Source organism: Corvus hawaiiensis, chromosome 9 (assembly GCF_020740725.1).
Source record: "Corvus hawaiiensis isolate bCorHaw1 chromosome 9, bCorHaw1.pri.cur, whole genome shotgun sequence".
Classification (NCBI taxonomy): Eukaryota; Metazoa; Chordata; class Aves; order Passeriformes; family Corvidae; genus Corvus; species Corvus hawaiiensis.
In genome coordinates, this window is record NC_063221.1 from 1,011,893 (window position 1) to 1,033,892 (window position 22,000).

A 22,000-nucleotide genomic window follows, 5' to 3' on the forward strand; every position below is an offset into this window, starting at 1 on the left:
CCATTTCCATCTGCAGGCTTCTAGGTAGGCTCGTCCATGTGCTTTAAACCAGGAGCAGCACTACTCCCTTACAGAACCTTACAGCAGAAGTACTCCTTTTGGGAATTGTAACCTATCACTGGTAACCTTAAAGCAGGAAGTTAAACAAGCAATTTAGGTTCCTTCTGTTTCATATGACTCTTACATCAGTAAAAATGCCTTGGGAAGGAGACTGAAGAAATAACAAATCTATCCAGGTCTTAGCAGAGATTAAAGCTTTCATCAAATGAGAAAACTTGGACTCAACTATCAATCCTCCAGAGTGGATCCAGATTTATCATGACTGTATGTTCAAGGTAATTTTGCTCTTTTTGCCACTTTTTTAAACTGCACAAGAATTAATTTTAGAGGGAGTGCACCAGTGGGAATTTGCTACTCCTTTGGAGAATTAAAAAAGGCTTGAGGACATCCCTCATGTCACTAATAAGAACTGGTACCACATGAAACCAGGTCACAACACAATGCTTTAACTACAGCAGGTCACAGTAAAGAGCATTTCTTTCTAAACAGAAGAGAATTATACATTTCATTTCAAACTATCAAGTCAAGACCAAATGTTATTCTAATGCAAACATTAGACAAGAAGCTGCTACTTACTGGGGAAAACATCTGCAACTGAACAAAACTTAAAAACTGTTTCCCAACATTTGGCTTGGGATTTTTACAATCAGCAAGAAAACAATTTGATGCCAGCTTCATGTTTCAAAAATCATGGCATAGGGGTAAAAAGCATCAGCACAGGAAGCATTTCAGAACTGTGTATCATGTCTCTATATCGTCCATATCCCCAAGGTGGGAAAGCTACGTGGTTCATCACATCACGTAATGCTTGGCTTCTTTTCTGCGCCTTCCAATTCAGGCCCTGAATGACAAACACTACAGGGCATTAAAATCTGGTCCCCCCCACAGTGAAGTACTTTTTTCTATTCCTGTATCAAGCATGTAAAATTCAACCAATTAATCCTGAAGAAGTTAACAGCCCGGCTGAGTAAAGGAAGCACTAAACTTCAGGAACAAAGAGAGGACAGCTTAACAGGCCTTAATGACCACAAGAGCTCATCTTGAATTCAGGTGTAAGAGCAACTTCTTGTCTGCAAAAATACAAGAACTTGGATATGCAGTTCCTTAATTTTATGTGATTACCAACATCTAATGAAACAAAAGCTACATTAAAAACAGCACATTAATCACTTTAATGTCTGTTCAGTTTAAGTAACACTAAATTAGCTTGACAACAAAACCAACATGTATTAAATGCATTCATCTTGGGTTTAGATACACAGGAATACAATTTACTAAGAATTATTCCATGCTGAGTCAGTTACAACAACCCAGTTTCTCTTGTCACACTGGTGTCTATTAAATGCAGCAATATCTCCAGACTTTCCCATGTTCCAAACTCTAAGTTCTAAATTTATTCCTCTCAGATCCTGGTGATTTACGGCTTCTCATAAATTAAAAGCCACCATTATTAGAACAGTCATGTATTTAGTATTTAGGAGGGCTAGCAGGCATAACAATTGAAGTACTTCTCCAGAAGTCAGCGTATCTGTACAACACGTGGCAAAATAGTTTCCTAGAAAACTGATACTGTGTGTAAAAGCTGCAGTGTTTGTGAGGTTTAAGAGGTATTTTTTTTCTGAGGTTCTGTCCTGCCACACAGTGTCCAGAAATCACCTTGGGTTGTAGATTCTTCACTGAAGTACTGAAAGAGTTTCACAAATGCTTAGAAGACGGTCTTTAGCTTGTGTAATTACTGCAGAAACAGGCTACAACTTACCTAAATAGGGAATACAAGGGGTCATCTTCAAGCTGCTGATATAATCTCTAAGCCTTTTGTAATTATCTTCTTTACTCATAACATATTCCAGCTTGTCAAAGGTGGCTTTATCCTTCCGACTCAATAACTAGGGAAAGAAAACAGAGGGCAAAACCAGGTGAGTTTAAGTTTGATCATTATGATTTCTCTTTTCCTCTTACAAGCACAGATTTCCACTTTCCCATTATTGTTGCTGTTACTGGTGTGCGGGTTTTTTCTGGTTTGGTAAGTTATCAAAAGACTAATCTAGCTAACACAACTTCATGTGCTGTCCACATCAGCAGTACCCATGCCAGTAACCTTTTCACTCTGATCATCCATAAGTGTCTTGGCTTGGGATGGGATGGAGTCAATTCTCTTCACAGTAGCTAGTGTGGGCTACACCTTGGATTTGTGCTGAAAACAGTGCTGCTAACGCAGACACGTTTCTATTATTGCTGAGCAGTGCCTAGACAGAATCAGGGCCCTTCCTGCTCCACACACCACACCATGGCATATGTTACCATTTCTTTGTCAGGTACCCCGAGAAATTTTACACTAAACCAGATTCACAAAAAAACAATTTCCAAAATACCCTCTCTTATTCCTGAATTGAGATCCATCTTAAATAACAATTTTCCAAACAAACCAATGCTATTAAGATCTGATAAATAGCTTTACCTAAACGACAATTTCAAAAATAATGAATGCAGATATACACACATCCATGTACTTGAAGGTCTGGAAAAGAGTAAGGATTTTACCTATGGTTTTTTACAGAAGGCTCATGGACTTGTATTCTTCTGCCAACTGGCAATTTTACTGGCTCTTAACATTACAGAAACATCCACTTTGAACAGAAAACTTATAAGTCATGTTTCTCCTTCATTATGCATTATTCCCCCTGCCTCCAGTCCCTTCCTTTGATAGAAGTAACAGCAACCAGGCTCTCTTTGTAAGATTGGGAAGTAAGTTAAGGTATTTTCAAAAGACCTTGCTGAACTGCTGCTGCAAAACTGCCTCAAAGTCTTCATTTCAACTCAGAGTCAGAATTTAACCAAGGGGGAAAGATTTTCCCACCGAACATTTTGGCAGGAGATTCAGTGTTCCAAGTCCCAGTCACCATTTTTGCCCTACAATGCAATCACAAGGGTCAGATCACTAAATTTCTATGCATGTTCCCTTTTCACTTCAGTTAAAGATCAACCTAGGTGATCCTGACAGAAGTGAAGTCTCCCTTCTGTAAATTCACCTCTGAAATATATTATTTTTACTTACATTTCTTATATCCAACTCTTCATGAGGACAGACAAACTAAACACTGGCTTTCAGGAGAAAGCCACTTGTTGAAACTGAATTGTTTCCCAAGACATACTGATCACTGACATTCCAGCAATTAATTGGCATCTTTAATTTAGGTTTGGTTCCAACACTCAAACGAACAGCATCTCCCATTCATTAGAACTACAAACTCTTTCAGGAGAAGGAAGCAGCAGACTGGCAGTACTCCTTTCTAACCACCTAAACATGACATTTATCTTCTGAAGTTCATCTCCTCAGAGCTGGTTCCAGTTTTATCAGCCTGGACTAGCTTGCTTTTATAATATCCTAAAATATTCTGCCATCATTTCATGTCTGGAAGGTTTTTGTAGTTTTGCAGACTGAAAGGTAAGACAAGACCAACAGATATAATAATGGCCTGACTTCAAACTTGAATGAATTTTATTTTCCTCAAAACATGCTGATTTGCTCACTCCTATTCAAGTCTGATGTATCTTTTCAGGCTCTTTGGATCATCTCGTAACAAGCTGATCCTGCATCACTTCCCCTGGTGCTCACGGGCCAACTCCTGCCATGCCTCCACTTCCTGCACTAAGGGAGAAAAGTACAGAGAAGCCAAGCACATTAGAAATGTTTCTGTGAGGGCCAAGTAAGGACCAATTTCTTAGTCCTTCAGTTTTGAAGCCGCTTCTTTTTTAAATAATGTTTCTTCTTCTGTTTCTTAGATGAAAAGAACAGTGAAGAGCTGTACATATGCAGAGACAATAAAAACTAAGGCTGACTCTTTACAGCAGCAGGGAAGGATTTGGAGCCTTCTAAATTGCTCTTGGCTTTCTAGCTCTGGCGTGCCAGCCCTGAATACAACCTTTTTGAAATGCCAGCAAGAAGAGATGAGGTCTCAGGATGCTGGCTCACCCCACTCCAGTTATTTAATGATTATTTGCTTACACTGCCCAAATCCTCACTGGTTGTCTAGAATTCCTTTACACTAAATGGAGAGAAGCTGAATATTCTGTTCTGTGAACCTTCTTGGAAAGGCTCATAAAATTCTTTTCAAGCTTTGAATGGGGCAAATCACACATTAAAAGCAGCACTTATTATTCTCCAGAGTTCAGAGTGTGTGCAGGCAATGAGCGAGACAAATTTCAGACTAATTCAGACATACCGTCAGAAGACATGAATTTCATCTTTTTTAGGAACATTAGATTACCAAGCAAGTATTTAATGGCTCCCTTCAACTCTAGATTCCAACCATATAAGGTGGCTTTATTTTTTAGGGAATGAATATACTTGCAGCTATTTTTCTGACTTTGTAAGTCGAGTTGATTGAGGGTTGCTACAAACCATCTCAGAAATGGAGAAGAAATCCTTCCTTGTTGAAGGTTTTGGAGGGTTACTGTAGAACTTTCCCAAACACCTGGGTGACTCAAATAAAGGCTTGGTGCGCCTCTTCTTGCTTTTAATATACACAAAGCCAAAGGCTTAGAATTACTTGCAGAATTTATAAGCTGAACTTCCAAGAGAAGGACAACTAAATCAGTTTGCAGTGCACACTGCTGGGAGCTATCCTGCAACTTGAATTTACAAAGGTTTATGTAAGATGATGAAAAGCACAGACTCACTTGGGATTGTATGAGGAATCAAACACCTGCAGAAATGTGGGAGACATTACTGGAATTCCAGAGGTTGGAAGAGGGGTGAACTTTAAAGACTGATACATATGTCAAGAGCACACAAATAAACCTTTTAAGTGCAAACTAATGCATAACCAAGCATCAAAAGCAACTGGGAACTCCCAGTTCTGAATGGCATCACCATGGTAGTAACTAATGTGGTTATTATTAATATTTGGTGATAGTTACATTTGATTTGCGTCGTGTACAAAAAGAGATTTAAAAATCAACTTGGCCTCACAGTTATATAAAACTGTCCAGGCATCAATTCCTCAACATAAAACCTGAAAACCAGGAGTTCTCCTCAAGATCATTTTGAAGTGTTAATTACACTAAGATCTCCTCAGAGGGATTTTTGGTATTTGGAAGCAATGTCTAACTTAATTGTGCATTTGCAAAATGTGACCAGAATTCTAGATGAGTATCTTAGCAGGAGTGAATTATCTTCCGTTTTGGTAATATTTATCAACTGAACAACATTTTCACGCAGTTATCAGACAAATAAACACTTTTTGCAACATCCAAGGATGCAATGATGTGTGTTCAGTCAAAGTTTTCAGCTTTTTTTAGTGATCTATTTATATGTATCCCTTGCACAGGAGCATTTCAGTCACCTGATTATTTCTGTCACACTGAATGTCACATTCATCTGAAACAGCTGGAAAACTACACAATATACCCCTAAATAAGGACTGTTTTCTATGCTCTGAGGTATCAATGAGCAAAAGTAATTCCTTATATTCGCCTTATCAAGGATACAATGATAAAACAATATTAATGCCAGTCAAAAAACAGATGACAAATGATTCCAAAGAATACTGTTCTTTCACAACTGTACAAAGGCAGAACTACAAATATACTGCCTAATGGAGCTGAAACTATGAAATACTAAAGAAAAGTGCTAGGGTTAGTTATCAGTCAGAGAAACAACAAATCTCGTTATGGAAACTGAATCCAGAGTTTCTGAACATCTGCTCTCTACAGCAAAAGAAAAATTCCAACAGTATAAACTCCTAAATGATTAAAGTATGACCCACTTTGGCATTCAGAATTTTCCAGCAACTAAATACAAAATAGCTTCTGGCCAAATGAGAAGCCTCTGCATTTAGCAGAACCTGCAGGGAACGATTTTTCAGAGGAAAGTATTTCTACACCAGAACGGAAAAAAAAATTCAAGAGGAAACCATAGACTTCAGAGGAACTAGAAGCATTATGTAGGCAACAGAATAAAATTAAAGCTCTCTGTAGTAACTGCTGCATCCTTGAAAACAAGCTTCAGAACGTTCTGTTTACCAAAGCACTGATGAACCCCAGCCCAGGGTCCTGCTGCTCACTTACCGCCCACGTTTTGGTCAGCCTGAAGATCGGAGCGCTCTGGAGGCCTGACACCACTGCCATGAGAGCATGGAGATTGTTCAGCTCATACAGCTTCTGAGGGGGAAAAAAATAAATCATAACAATAAGCAGCATTCCAAGTGCTGCCAGCAGTGAATGCAGAATAAATAACAACACAAAGACGCAGAAATCTGCACGGTCTGAAATGAGGTGTTACAGCGCACTGCTGTGCGCCCAGACCGCTTTTATGGCACCTCCTGATTTTTCACTACTGCATCTCTATGGTTTTGGATTACACTAACTAGCTGTTTCCTAGCCCAGAGAGAACCCTTAAAAATATCTATACAGACACACATCTTGGGGAAAACATTAGAAGTGCCAGAAATTTTCTGACATTCAAACCCAACAAATTCCTTTCATAGCATTGAATAGTATTTTAAAACAACATGCCAGAAAGGACAACTCAATGGTGAATGATGTAATCTTGTCAGTACCTAAATTTAGGCCAACTACCAAGGCTATATCAGAGCACCCAAAAAATGAAATCAAGGAGGTGAATTTCAATAGCCACATACCTGGAGTACTCCTATCACTGAAAGGCCATTTTTGGGGTATGACAACTAACTAGTGGAAAGCAACAACCCAATCAAAACTGAACAGAGAAAACATTAGGGTAAAAGAATTTTCTCAAAACCTCTCTACAAAACACTGTGTTTATCTGCATTTTCTTACACATTTGGAATTTCCCTCCCTTTTCTTTTTCCTTTCCCTCTGTCTCCAAAACTATCCACTGCCTTGGCCAAGTAACTACTGGTACTACTCTCATGAAAGCTTAAAAACAGTCTGGAAGAAAATTCCTGAATCTCTTCTGCAACTTCAATTGTTCTGATAGCTGTGAGCACCCAGAGATCCAAAGTACATTCATTTTTGGTGCAGTGCACCCAAACTGAGGGTTTTACCCCTAACTTTGCTGAAGAGAAACGATAATCACAGTACTGCAAATCCTGTTTAATCCATTTGGAATATTCACCAAGGTAGGTCAGGATTCCAGCAAGAAAAAATAAGGAACCCTTCCTATTCAAAAAATGGTGGGAATCCTTTTTCCTGCTTGAAACTCAGCTTACTTCTTGCTTAGGAAGCCTTTCATGAGGCAAAAGGACAAAAAACTAGACCAAAGTAATACTGACTAAATGCTGAACATCAAAGGAGACCTTCTATTTGGAAGGATGAAAGCGCTACTGCAAGGATGGCTTTCTGGCTAACAGTTTTGGAACAGGACAAACGATTCTCTCTCCACTTAACACACTGCCAGGAAACTTACAGCCTTTTATGGAACAAAGTCTTCACAGGCACGAGTTAGAAATGCCGCTTTCAATGGCACCCCAGTTGCATTTCCAGTCTGGGTGCTCAGACTCCCACGATTCCAGCATGTCCTGCTGACAGTGGGAGTTTGCCCACACTTTCTGATGAAGTCCTTCCCTCTCCTCATCCTCTTTTGGGAGGATTCCTTAGTAATCAAGTGTAAAGGGCAATCAGTGTTTTGTGGGGCAAGGTGGAAGGGGTTGGATGTTTGTCATATAGCACAGTCCTATTATCTTTCCAAGCAGTCCTGCTGAGGTTTGTCCCTCCACTTACACAATAACCCTTTTTCCTTGCACACACATCCCAAACAAGGTAATAAAGTTCGCTGTCCCAAAGGACAGTGTAGCTGATAAGAAAGGAAAAGAAGGGCTTTCCCAGCTGCTGCCAGCATTGAAGCAGAAGCCATCACCAACCAGGACAGTCCAGGAACTTCAGGAGAATGCAACTATTAGGTCTAATTGCTTCAGGCATTAAGCAGTAGAGATGAGATACCATTTAAGGACTTTGAGCTATACCACAGGTTGCCAGCACAAGGAATTCACTGCAGAACGGATTTACAGCCTCTCTGAAGAAAAGGTAATCAGTGTGGTGTCACCCTTGGCACCAAGGTGCTTTGATAATAGCTTTGGTGTAAACAGAAACTCCTTCCAACAGCCCCCACTGCAGTCACTGCATGTCAGCAGCCACATGTAAGCAAAGCCAAGGTAACAAGCACAGAAATACATTAACTGATTAAAAAAAACACCCCAAAGTTTCTTGCTTTTTGTAACCGATTTTTACAACTGACAGGTAAGCAAAGCTCAATTATCTGATTGTTAGAGCACATAACTGCCTCCAAGGCAGCAGCATTCCAGCAGACACTGCAACCTGCAGTGCACTGGTGAGGTCAGGCGTGCTCAGGGTGCTGTGCCCAGAGGGAGCCCACAACACCCAGCACTGGCCAGTCCCATCCCAGTATGAACCAAACCTGAGCCCACCTGGCTGCACACATCTGTTCTGCACTATGGCCACACAGAGTTCAACCTCTCCCTCCTATGGACGGACATGGATCAGGAAGACAATTTTTGTATGTTTTGTTTCAAACAAAACCACAAGAATTGAGTTTTAAAAACACATGAGATGGAAGATACATTAACTCACCAGACATCAGAGGATGCTTAACAGAGATCATTAACAGTTTATGACCACAGCATGATTATTGAGCAAAGCCTGTGTACAAAATTAGCTCTTGCTTTGCCCAAAGTTGAGAGTTAAATCCCATAGGAGGAAAATATTGCTTCATTAAAAAAGGCCTTGTCAAGACGGGGAATGCATTTGAAAACAGAATTAATTAATTAACTAACAAATATTTTACATCTTTTTTTGCAGGTAACCCAGAGTGGTCACAGCAGTCAGCTGTAGTAAAAGGCAGCCACCATCTGACAGCAAACACTTGAAAAACATCCCCTTCTTCTCACTACTGTGAAGAAGTTTCACTCTGTTAGAACTCCCGATCTGCTGCCCCTTTTCTTACGAGTGTCAGTCCAAAAGGCTTTAGGAAAGATTGAGAGCTCCAAAATGTTTTCTGAATTCAAATCTATTTTTCAAACCGTATTTGTTAAGTTGGTATTATTGGAGTAAAAGATCCTTTCCTTCCAAAAGCAAACAAACCATTTCTGTTCTGACTGATGCTGTTTAAACTGACTGTACACTTCGTGACACACAAAAACCCCAAACAGTTACTGATGTCAGCAGACACAACCACAGCTAAGTCAGGTATCAGACCAATATTTCCCCATGTGTACTTTTGAACGGACCAAATTAGATATCAAACCTTTGATCACAGTGAATCCCACACCCCCTTCACAATATAAATTCTTACCTTTGCAGTTTTAATGTAGTGGCTCAAAACCTCAGCTCGTATTTTTAAAGTCTGTGCATGCAGAATCTCTCTAACAACCCAGAAGCTTACCTAAAAAGTAGAAAAAAATCCTCTTAAAAAATACAGAATTTCAATGCTACACCTGTAAAAGCTTTATTTATTTTTATGAAAGTATGATCTATGGAAACACACTTGAGTTCAGGGTAAGCTTGAGGATGAGATCACACACAAAGCAAATGGCAGACCACTCAAACTTTGAACAATGCTCTCCCAAGAAAATAAAATAATGAAGAAATGTTATGAAAAGCCTACAAAAGGAGGGGATATAAACACTAGCATTGAATCATATCCATTGGTTTGCTTTTCCACAGCATCAAAGCTGCGTTACTCAACTATTACAGGAACTGAACAGCTTCAACTACAGTTCACTGACACTCCCAACACCTCAAAAAACAATTAATCCTGCACCAAACTGGAACAGAAGGTAGGAGGCTCTGCCATAACCCAGCTCACAGCTTGTAGTCTTCTTTCTGGCTCTGCCAATTACCTGCTAATATCCAGCACAGTATCAGTCTGAGTTAAGCTTCCCAGCACTGACTTCACTGCTGTGCAAGATCGCTGCTACGTTCAGTATAAAGGATGGTTGCTGCATTTCATACTTGCCCAAACCTCTCATAAAGGCTATACTCTGGAAATGTTTGGTAATGTGTCTAAACTCTACTGCTTTCTCTTCTCTGCTCCTCTGCCCTCACAAAGAATGATAAAAAATTAACACTTCTGTAACTGCGATAGAGCAGTAGCAAAGAATTAGCAAAGGGTAATAAATACTGCAGCTTTTATTCATGTATTCACTGAGAGTTAGGAAAAAAATTAATTATCATCAAGGTAGAGCATGACTGGTATTTACAAAACTACTGAAAATGGTGCATGAAGAAATGTACATTCTCATACATAAAAGCCTTTCAACATGTCATGTTGCTCTGACTTTTAAGTGATGCTGAACTACTTCGTGTAAACTAACATTGTGTATGTATTCAGGTTCCTGCCCAAAGTCTCAATTAAAAAAGGAAATACCCTGTTCCACTTTGTTCAGTATGACAGCTCCTTAGACAGAAGAGCACAAGAAGATCCACACCTCCAAAATTATTACATTTACAGTGAAGCTACAGAGATCTGACGAAAACTGGGATGTTAAATCATGACAGCTCTTTGGAACTGAGAAATGGAAGAATGACAAGAAAACCCACAAAAAATCCCCACAAACATCCTTTATAAGAACCACTTTCCCCTTTGGTCTGTTTGTCTGAGATTGTATTAGCCAGGAAAGAATTAACCATGGAGCTCAGGTTTCTGTTTCCTTTCATTTTTCTTCATTTTCTTTCCTCTTTTTCTTTTTTGTAAAGCAAAATATCTGCTGACAAACTGTGTTATCCTCACAAACAAAAAATGGTTCCATGTGATTAAAAGAAAAATCTCAGCATGCTGCCATGCTCAAAAATGGCAGATGCTTTGAAACCACAGTTTAAAGTTAAAAGGAGAAAATACGGAAAATTGTCTCAATTTTAATAGTACATCATCAAATTGTAATAACCTGAAAATGACAGTGACAGTACCTGTATTTAAATGACAGAGATTGCCCATTCCCTTTGTTTAGTTATATAGAACAATTTTCCTTTAAGGACGGGGCTCCAACTGCTGAGACAATGTCAGCAGTAGTGAGAGAAAAAGAGAATTGAAAACTCTTGCAGCTTCTTTACTGCTTAGAAAAGGAAAATATGTAGATTGTTGCCAGCTCTGCTCCAGTATTTTCTTTAAATAAATATTCTGAAGGTGTCCTTACTGAGTCCTGCCAGGAGCAGGGAGTTGCACTCAATGATCCTCATGGGCCCCTTCCAACTTGAGATATTCTACGATTCTGTCAAATACAGAAGTACTGAATACACAAAATATTTGCCAGTACTTCAAAATGTTGTCATAAAAAGCTTGACCTCAGTTTGGTGCTCTGCTGTAGTTACACAGCTTGAGAAAAAGAACTTTTTTCCCGAGACTGATCAATGAGTTTTTAAGGAGATGCTTTCCCACTGATGATCAAAGGAATTTAAATTTTTAACATAGATTTCTGTATCATAAAGAATCAGGTAAGGACAACACACGCAGCACTGCGCCTTAAGACCCCAAATCTCTTTGATTTGAAGTGAACAGAGTGCTGCTGTAACAGGAGAATGCCTGGGGTAGGCCAGACTGTGACACACTTGCTCGGAACACAGAGCAACGCTCAAGCACTTTCATCAGGATAAAACTGCCCCAGTTTCCTCTGCTGGTCCCGACTTCTGTGAAGTCCACTGGCATCACAGAGACACAAACACTGTGACACACAAATGCTCCTGTTCACCCAAGGAAGCCTGGTTTCTGACCCAGTGCCAGCCAGACCTCACCTCAACGCTTCCAAGCTCTTGCAGGAAAAAAAAAACCCCAAACAAACCAGAACAAAACTTCCTTCGAAGCTTAGAGCCCTGCAGTGCCTTCAGTGACAGAGCAGGCAGGAGATACAGAACTAAACACACTTAATCACTTCCACTTCAACCACTTCCAGTCTTCTTTGATGTGTTTTTACTGACATAAACACTGGGTTTTGGCTGCTCTTGTCTATTAACTGGTATCTCTAGACAGCACCATAACCTAATATATTCCACATATTGAAAAAGCAATAATTTCAATAAATACTTTTGTTCATTCTTTACATAAAGAATACATATTTGTTCCACATATTCCTCTCTTGCTGCATTTAAATGTTGTTATACCAACATCAATCAGCTAGATGACTCAAAGCCTTTGGGTATCAATGCCTTTGATACCAGTTCAAGGCAGCATTTAAGCCTTGACATATGAGTGCATATTTATATTCTTCCTTATTAAGGTTCAACTGAGAATAACAGGCTTAACTTTGAACACATCTGTTCTTAGATCACATCTTAAGATTTTTAAATTATCTGAAATACTAATTCTGTTATGCTGGTGCTTTTAAGTTCACAGTCACAGCTTCCAAAACTCATTGTACTTTCTGTGCTAATCAAAAGACACAGAAATTCAAGAAAATCTCTTTGATAGTTTCTGGATTTTTCTTTCAGGTATCTTCCATGCATACTAATCACTCCATTCCTTACTTTCCAATAATCCCAGTTAAACTCACTGCAATTCAGCAACACTACAATATTCAAGACAAAGCTCTACATATAATGTTTGCATTTGGGTTAAAAAAGCATGTAAAAAAAAAAATCAAACTAAAAAGCCCCATAAACACAGAGCCAGTAAAACATAAAATCTTTCTTTTGCAAGTGGGATCTCTTCCTTTGAAATTGTTCCAATGTACTGAATCTAGTTGACAAGTTTCACTAATATTTTAAGCTCTGTGGCAGCACAGTTCCACTCCCATTTAAATAAAAACCTCAAGAAAGAGGTTTTCAGTTGAGGGACTCTGATAATCAAGAGAGCAAGAGTTACCTTTACATAAAGAGTTACCTTAAAAGAACTGTGTTTGTTTGAAACATATGATGAAAGTTTATTTTTAAAAGGTAGGACAATGATCCAGTAAGTGACCTTGGCAACTGTGCACTCTGACAGGTTTACCACTAACAGCAGCAGCAAGTATAAAACCCACTTTCAGAGGAAAGCTGAAAAATGAGAGATCAGAGTTTAAAAAAAAAAGTGAAGAAGTTACATATCTTTAAACAATTTTTAATATTAGATATGTAGATCTATATGGAGTAGCAGGTAACAATGAATTCTCCAAAAATAGAGAGTACTGGCAAGGAAGGATTCAACTGATTTCTCTTCCCTGAACTTGATCTGTTTTTACAGGCACCACATACAATCATCCCATAACTAATGCTGGAACTGCCCCACTTCATCCTCAGTGGAATGTAATCAACTGCACAGAATCATCACTGTTTCCAAAATGCTATCTGCACATCAATTTGCTGAGAAGCAGCTGTTAGTAATTCAATATTCTCTTGACTTAAAAAGTGAGAGCTGCTCATGGTTTTCCTTTGGCAAGCTGGGGCCAAAAAGGAAAGAGACAGATGCACAATGCTTAACTGAAACCCAGTCACATTTCAAAGGTTACCAAAATTTTGATGACATGTATTCCTGCCTGAGAAGGCCAGAAGTCCTGATGACTTTCCCAATTACTTATTTAAGGACTAAGCACTAGAACCCCCCAGGTAAGTGGAGCAGAAACAATCCTTGTCCTTTTCCCTCTCCACTCCTATACAGCAGTAAGACTGATGGCTTTCCTTGATGCCAGAACAAAGGCTGATGTAAACTTCATGGAAGTCTTGCTCCTGTGATAAGGTTTCTCCTCCTTCCTCCTGGCTACTGAGCATATTTTACCAATTCTTTAGTATGTCTGAAGCTGACTTCAGGCAGTTCCTGCAGTTCTGCAGTACAGCACACTGAGAAGTGAACACAGAACAACTGAGAAGTGAGCTCCTTGATGAGTTACACTGCCTAACGTGGCTCTTACTGCAAAAACATTCCACAACATTCAGCAGAACTAAACATTTCTCTGAAGAGTCAGCCTCCATGAATAAGCAAGGCAGCAAATGTTGGAATCAGTGACCTATCAATGAGATTAGTGTCAAAACCTTTCGTGTTTTTATACTAGCCTATACGTTCTAACAGGAGCAACTTCAGAAGCTAGACCAGGAAAATTTCAGCTAAATGCAGAACAGCAACAACAACAAAAAAACCAAACAAAAAACCCCAACAAAAACAAACAAACAAACAAACCCCCCCCAAAACCCCAAACCAAACAACCCCCCCCCCCAGAAAACGAACAAACAAACAACCTAAAAAAAACTACCAAAAAAATCCCAGGGGGGGGAAAAAAAACAAACAACAAAAAAACACCACAAAAAACCCCCCCAAAAAACCCAAAACCAAAAAAAAACCCCCAAATTCTTGACCAAATCCCCCAGATCTCAGCAGATGGTACACTCACAAAAAGTTTGCAGTGTAACATTTCCTCTTTGGTCCAGTGCCCAAAACCCAAAACCCAGACAAGCATTTCAGTCAGTAGGTTAAGAAATATTCTTAGTGTTGTCAGTGAAAAGTAATAGGATTTGATCATATCCTCAATGAGAGCAAAATGAGAAAGTATGCAAGAATTAACAGAAAAAAACCCCTGAAAATTGCAGAGGTTTGGTCTGAGTTTCAGATGATTAACAAGGATCTCTGTAAGTCTGAGACCAGGTACAGAGGTTAAGTCTGGAGGACAGCTTGTAAGCTTGAGACATCATTAAACATTTACAAGAGGAGAGATGAGAATAAGAGAAGTACTTCATCTGAAAGAGAAAATATGGCATCACTTAAAAGAAGCATCACAGTTTTGAGAGATGACTGGGTAACTACATAGCTGGACTCCTCCAGCTTTAATTGTGGAGGAAGGGAGACTTCCGTTCTTCTTTTAGCAGCTGATTTTATACAGAGACATTGTTATGTAAGAAAACCATAAGCCTCAAATATACTACCTAAAAATGATGCCAAATAGAGAGTTAAAGAACAAATTTCGTACAGAACAATTGTTTGGAATTTTTAAAAGTTTGCCTAGAATCACCTTCAAAAGGTTACCATGCTGACAAGAGGCTTCTATTTCTAGGGACAAAACCATCTATGTGAAGCATAAGACACTCAACTAACACAGAAGGAAATTACATCTAATTACTAGTCCAGAAATCCTGTATGGCAAGCCTCTAAGCTGTAATTACGATCCTGTCTTTACGTAAAAGACAGCCAGCAGTTATGGGGAAAATATGCACTTGTCATCAATTACTGCTATTTAAAACAGAGTCACAGCCATTTCTTCAACACTGGTTTGGTCTTTCTGCGTATCCTGTAGATGGAGTATCTGCTAAAAGGAGTTCCTTAAGTTGTCAAGTAATCAGCTACGATCCAAAATAAAAGTGATGTGCCAGAACACTTAATCCCACAGACTTTCTGAAATGTGTACATGTCATAATGCTGGAAAAAAATAACTCACATGATTGAATCTTCTGGTGAAAGCAACAGCATTCGGTGCAGAACTGTATTTCTCTTTTTTATTCCAGCCACAGCTTGCCAGCTCCTGGGAGAACAAGGATGAAAATTCACTTCCTTAATTTAGTGCATAACTCATGTTCAGAGCCAAAGGCATAGAGAGACACAAATCTTGTAAGTTCTGAAATAACTTAAGAGAGCAACAATACACTGAAGTCATACAGTTACACTTGCTCTGATTCCTTCTGCAAACTGAGATTCTGCAAGTGTCATTTCTGAACTGCGTTGAGTTATTGGATTATTACAATTCATCTTTGGCTGAATTAGGGCTTCCCTAATTTTGGTACCACAGAAAATCCTGCTTCAAACGTGAATCTGAGCTAGAGAGCAAAATGTCCTTTTGTTTTTAATCACCTTCTGAAGATATTTAAAGAGATGATACACCTTGTTAACTCAATCTAAGACATGTCCCATATTTTTAACTTGGCACGTTGCATTAAAGAAATGCCAAAAAAGTCATTTTTGCAGTAACAATAAAAGAAACACTATTTTCAGTTTTCCCTTCCAAAGGAGCCTATTTTGGGAAACTACATCATCTTGTTATTTACCATCACTTAATTTCAACAAAGCAATTTTCATTAAAATCATAAATAACTAAATGTACCAAAATGAGCTCTTCCATTTGCATACAAGAGCATATGAACAGATGCAAAGACATACAGCATTCAGCACACAACCTGTTCCACAGTGCTACCAAGAAAAAGAATCAATACAGACACAGCTTAATTATTCAAGTGGTATAATAACGAAGTACAGCCCTTCATTTTCACTTACTCATGTCTTCCTTCCAGATCATCCACTCTGAAGTGCTCTCAGTTTTATCACCACACTGAGAACTACTCACTGAAGCCAGACTCACACTACACATCCAGCTGCCATATGACTTAGGTAAGGAGACTCAACATGTAACCAATAATTGTGCCCTTTAAGACACAGTTCAAAAGAATTTGGTATTGGATAGTCTAAGCTCTAATTTTTTTGACTTTTTAAAATCAAGAAGTTCTTAACATCTTTCCAACCAATGTCCCAAAACTACTACAGAATCTCATGGCAGTTAAGAGGGACCCTGAATTCTTCTACTTTGGAAGTTTGTGGTGTGCTGGTATTGGTTAGAGAAAACTCTGAGATTCCTGGCCAGGCACTGGGAAGAATGTGGAATTTCTGGCTTTGTATCTAGGGCCATTCCTTCAAATTTCACTAGGAAGTTGTGCCACCCAAGCCCATCCTGGAAAACGTGGCATGTTCAGCACAGGAATGCATGTGCCCATGTCCTTACACCTGCTCTTCAATGACTATGCATGAGACAACCACACAGCCCTGAATTACTCCAGTTCCAAAGGACAGCCAGCTACTGGAGAAGGGAGCCACTCAAGAGACACTGGAATCACAGCTCTGCACTCAGAGGAGCACAAGGGAATTCATCCACTGGCATCTGATAATCCTTCCTTAACAGCAGGAAAAAATTAGTTGCCACCTCAGGTTTAGGGAAAACATGGCAATTTCTTACAAATTCAGGCCATGTCTTTCAAGTTCAATTCTCATCACTGAGTAAAAAACTCATAAGGATTCTGGGCAGAAGCTCCCCATTGCCCTGGCCCTGTACATCTAAGGGCCCACAGGGTACAGGCATCAGTGGCAACAGATTTGAGAACACTGCAAAACAGAAGATCCTGCTCCTGACTGGAAAGACACGCATCCAAATGCTTTTCCAGAGGTGCTGAGGCACAGTCACACAGGCACTCAGGACCTGTGCCATCAGTTCTGATTCTTCAGCAGCTTAGGGCAACATCCACTCCACTGTTCAGGGACAGACACAGGAGAGGCACAGAGCTTCCAGAGTTCCAAAAGCATTTTCCCCCTCCCTTTATGAAGCATAGGAAACGCTTCCCCATCTCACTTGCAAGACCCATCTCCCCTGGGCAGCCAACTGGTTTTTTCTCTGGTCTAGAAACTTAAAGGAAAGCAGTTTCCCTTTGCCTGTCAGGTTTCCCAGCACGACCACCTGAGCACTCTGCCTCACTCTGCCTCAGGGGACCCCTGCTCAGAACCCCCCTGCCCCTCCCTAGAACTTGCTTGTGTGAACTCGCTGCCCTTGGCACTGCCCATCCCACTGCTCTAAGATGCCATCAGCAGAGGAGCAGCCACCAAGGTTTTTGCCTTCCCTGGATTTCCATACAGTCCCAACAAGGACAGATCTGACTGCACTCACAAGGGCAATAAAACACACTCATACACTACGCTGGAATTCAGAAACCACTCTTAGGCTTCTATAAAAATATTCACTTCTCTGCTAAACAGGCTGTGCTGCCTATTCCATTACTCTATTTCTTGATCTTCCTCTAGGATTCCACTTTTTCCACTAGAAGTTTCAAACCTGAAGTATTCCCCAGGATTATTTTCCTTAGTCTGCCAGTCAGCTCAGGCACAGGAGCTACATCACTACAACCACCAACTTCTTATTTAATGTGGTACATTTAAACTGATGTGAAAAACTGAAAGACTTGGCATCAAGAATACAAAAACCGAACTTTCTCTGTAACTCATTTTGGTTTTCATTCCCTTTTGAATAGGTAGAATTTTATTGTCCTTAACAAAATACTGTGGGAGTGTTTAAATTATAACCTGTACTACATGGCAGAGAGCAAGATAATTTAGAACCTTTATCTAGGCCAAAGGGAAAGTTTCAAAAAGAGGAGAGAAGAAGCAAGGATTAAGAGTGGAACCATTCTACAACTTCAAAGTAGAGATTAAGAATAGTGAGTAAGTGAATTTTTTCTTCACTGCTTAGGCTGGTGAAGCAGAAGGGATGAAGAGGTTAAAGACAATAACCCAACAGAGATTTTCAATATGAGTACATATGGGCAAATAATTTTGGATGATGTACTAAAACATGTAAAATAAGTAATCAGATTTTCCAAAAAAAAAAATCAAGCTGATGTGTTCTGCAAGGGGTCATGTGGCTGTTATTTAATGTTAACACAACTACCAGCAGCACAGCCGAGCAAATCTAAGACTCCTTCCTGCTTTACAGTCACTGCTCTCTAGAAAGCCAAAACCACTACAAGAAAGAGAGATCAAAAACCAACACACCACTTGCCATTCCCGGGGAACAGAAGGAAATCTTATCACTAACTGGGGGAACGCAGTAGTTTTTTTTCCCAAAAAATTAAAATGCAAACTGGCTGCCTTCATACAAATAGACGTTTATGTCAGAAAGGTCTGTTCTTTATAATCTTTCTTTCTTACACTGCAGCCCACTAACTATTAATTACCAACAAAACAGTATTTCCTTCTCCTTTCTTTTCTCAGAAGTCACTTGCAGGCGTTGTTAATGAAGAAGGAAGGTGGTTTCCAGAATCCAGGAGTGACAGAGCCTGCTTACAGCTCAGGCAGAGGATCATGTCACCATCGAGTATCTAACCATGAAAATGGTTCAAGTCCCTGCTTCTGGCTCACCCCAAATGCAAAGGGATCTACTGCTTTCCTTAATCCCAAATTCTGTGGGCAACACTAAGCTCCCAGTCTGTTTGCTCACCAAGCAGGAGACGGTGAGTTGTAGTGGGCAGCGTGCAGGAACTTGAGCACGCATGGGAACCCACAATATTGCTAAGAAATTTGAATATAAACAGAAATAATTTCATTTACTTGCTACAGACAGAGGCAAAAGGCTACCGAAGTATGTAAGTGTGCTGTGAACATGTTCTTTGACTTTGATGCTGAAAGAAAAATTACTGCATATTGCTTTGAAAAGTGTTATACAGCTCTGGTTTTTTCAAGATAACCAAGATGAAGTTCTGGTGTTGCTTTTTATTAAAAAAAAAACCAAGCCACCTGTAATAATTAAAAAAATATTTTAACACAATGAGGAAGATGCACCACAATAGTTCAAAAGATATTTAAAGAATATGGCTCACACAGCCTAAAGAGGATGAAAATTCATCTCCAGCAATTTTAAAAATTAGGAACTTTGAGTACATCTTTCAGAAATCTTATTGGAGAAAATAAACAAACACACATTAAAGGCTAATAACTTTCATTTAGATACCATTCTGCGGTTTGGGAAGCAAAGGAGATTCACAACCCGCATAACAAAATTTGCTGGTGAATTACAGATTGCAATAAACATCCTGTTTTCAAACCACAGCACACTGGGAAAAACGTTGCTCATCATCTCCCACCGTGCATACAGATGAGAGCTGTGAAATTTGGTATCAGTACTTAGAATGAAAAAACCCAATTCTATCAATGCCTTTCAGCCGCTCATTGAAGACTCAGTTTAGGAGCCCTTTTCTACAGGTGAAATCTGCTCAGTCGTGTTTTGTTTTCTAATTGCAAACTCCACAATGCCTGAGCGTACATGCCAAGGCATGGATACAGATTTACAACTTGAATCAAGACACGGGTGTGGCGCAGCGCGGTAGAAGCCTGAAGGAAACTCCGAAATCTACACCACTTCATTAACCTGCTGTCAAGACGCCTTGAGCTAAACCAAGTCTTCCACGTCTGATATTCCCTTCTGCAAACCAGGAGAAAAGCAATTTCATTGTGTTTAGCCTTTTCTGATGTGAGAGCTGATCTTTACAGCCCTTCTCCTCAGGGGATTAACACAGTTTAGAGACACATCAGATGCCAGCCCCCCGCCCCGTGCGCTGCGAGGGAGCGCTGATGGACAGGTAATACCTGCACGCGGTCAGAGCCTTCACCTGCCTGTGTGTGAGCACCCACAGGAGTCAAACAGCCACCCTTCCTCGTGGGTATTTTCCAGTGAAGGCATCACACCAGGTTTTCTTACACAATACACAGAGATTTCTTATACATAATTACTTTCTGGATATATTCACCTACACGCTCATACTTTTTCTGAATAGCCTTGGAGTGCTTTTAGCTGGCAGAGTACGTTTACCCTGATCTTCTAGTAGGATCTCTCTTTCTTTTACAGCTCTTCTCCAAAGCTTTAAAGCATTTTACCCTTTTATCTCTTTTAAATGTTTTCCTCATATGTGTGTCTGTGTACTACTTTTGCTAATGTTAAGTACTGCTGTGATGTAGGTTCAAATCAGATCAAATGGAAAGCCCTCTGAAGGATTAAACCAACAAAAACCCCCAAAACCCCAAATCAACAAACTAAAAAATGAACCAAAAACCCACACAGATCCACAAGGGCTGGGAAATCCCTTCTGAAATCCTAAGAAAGCTGAGTCATGACATCTTGACGTACAGATCAAACAGCAGCCTTCAAAAAAATTCCAGGTAACAGAAATGATGAAATCAATAATCACAGCCAAGAGACTGAGCAGGTTTCTCCACATAACACAAAACATTTTTCAGCGTGTCACAAGAGCGACATGACAAACCTGCTGCCAGTGAAATAGTCTGTGATGGACTGAAGTGACTGATAACCTGAGAAAAACTTTCACAGCGCTGATAAAATGGACAATAAACTGAAAAATAAACCCTAAAAACTGCAAAACAATGCCCACAGGAAAATGCTAATGGTACAGAAATAAGGAGAAACTAATTCATCATTTATTATAGTCACTGTGAAGATGCTGAAATGAGCTCAAGTCAGCTAAAATCTGAAAGGAATATGGCATTACATAAAAACAAATGAGAGAACACAAATCATCAGTGTATTCTCCCAACGTATCCACAGATCACACACATCTTGAATGCCATTACAACCAATTTCATTTTCCAAAGGAGATGTGAAGCAGTTATGGCAACACGGGACAGGATGAAGGATTAAAACAGGTATCAGTAGCTGAAACCTAAAACATTATGATCAGAATAATCAAATCAAGATGTTTGTCATTCAGAAACACTAAATCCCAGATGCTTCATCTCCAGCACAAGCTGAACTAAATATCAATACTAGTCCCCAAACAAACTATTATTTCCAGATACTTTTCTGTTAAAAAATCATCTGCTTCAGAGCTCCATTAAGTGGGACAAAAATTAAGATTTATAGACACATACTTTGCAATTCCAGAATTTATACTACGGCATCACTTTTTTCATTTAAACTGGAAAACAAAGCCAATGAAATACTTACCTCTGGCTGAATTGCTTTAAATACAGGCACATCCATTAGTGTTATTTGACCCTGGAATAAAAATTTCAAAAAAATATAAGTTAAGATCAAAATTAACCTTTCATTCCATTTAGGTGCTGTGCTGCTTAAGAACTGCATTTGTCCTGTTTCCTTTTTTTTATTTGGCTTTCATTTTGTACCTAATTTCAGAGGTTGCAGCTTCTACCACAGGGCCATCCTGCAAAACCAAAGAATCAAGTGCTCCCAGCTTTACATACACAAATAATAAATCATGAGAAATTATTCTCAGGAGCATAATCCTGCAGTTAGTTACACAGGCAAGTAAGAGCCTGAACTCAGAAACACGATCTAAGAGCCTCCCCAGGAAGAGAAGGAACCAACTGCACTTGCTCCAGGGTAGCTTCTCTTCAAAATCTGGATGTTAGTCCAGCTACACAATTCTATTGAAACGTCCCTACAACTTTTCAATCAATACTTGAATCATATTCAAGTAACCAAGCAAAGCA

General features: G+C 39.5%; 1 protein-coding gene across 9 annotated transcripts in view; it reads right to left on the minus strand.

The window, feature by feature from the left end:
* Positions 1 to 22,000, minus strand: part of RALGPS2 (Ral GEF with PH domain and SH3 binding motif 2) — a 115,678-nt gene that overhangs the window by 59,993 nt on the left and 33,685 nt on the right. For 8 of the 9 annotated variants that reach the window (XM_048312443.1, XM_048312445.1, XM_048312444.1 and 5 more), the window contains 5 exons: positions 21,495 to 21,545; positions 15,387 to 15,470; positions 9,350 to 9,439; positions 6,130 to 6,222; positions 1,820 to 1,946 (listed from right to left, as the gene is read on the minus strand). In XM_048312443.1, coding sequence (XP_048168400.1) covers positions 1,820 to 1,946; positions 6,130 to 6,222; positions 9,350 to 9,439; positions 15,387 to 15,470; positions 21,495 to 21,545 — 445 coding nt within the window. Of the gene's footprint in view, positions 1 to 1,819; positions 1,947 to 6,129; positions 6,223 to 9,349; positions 9,440 to 15,386; positions 15,471 to 21,494; positions 21,546 to 21,673; positions 21,766 to 22,000 lie in introns of those variants that run through there. The other variant, XM_048312448.1, reaches the window with a different exon arrangement.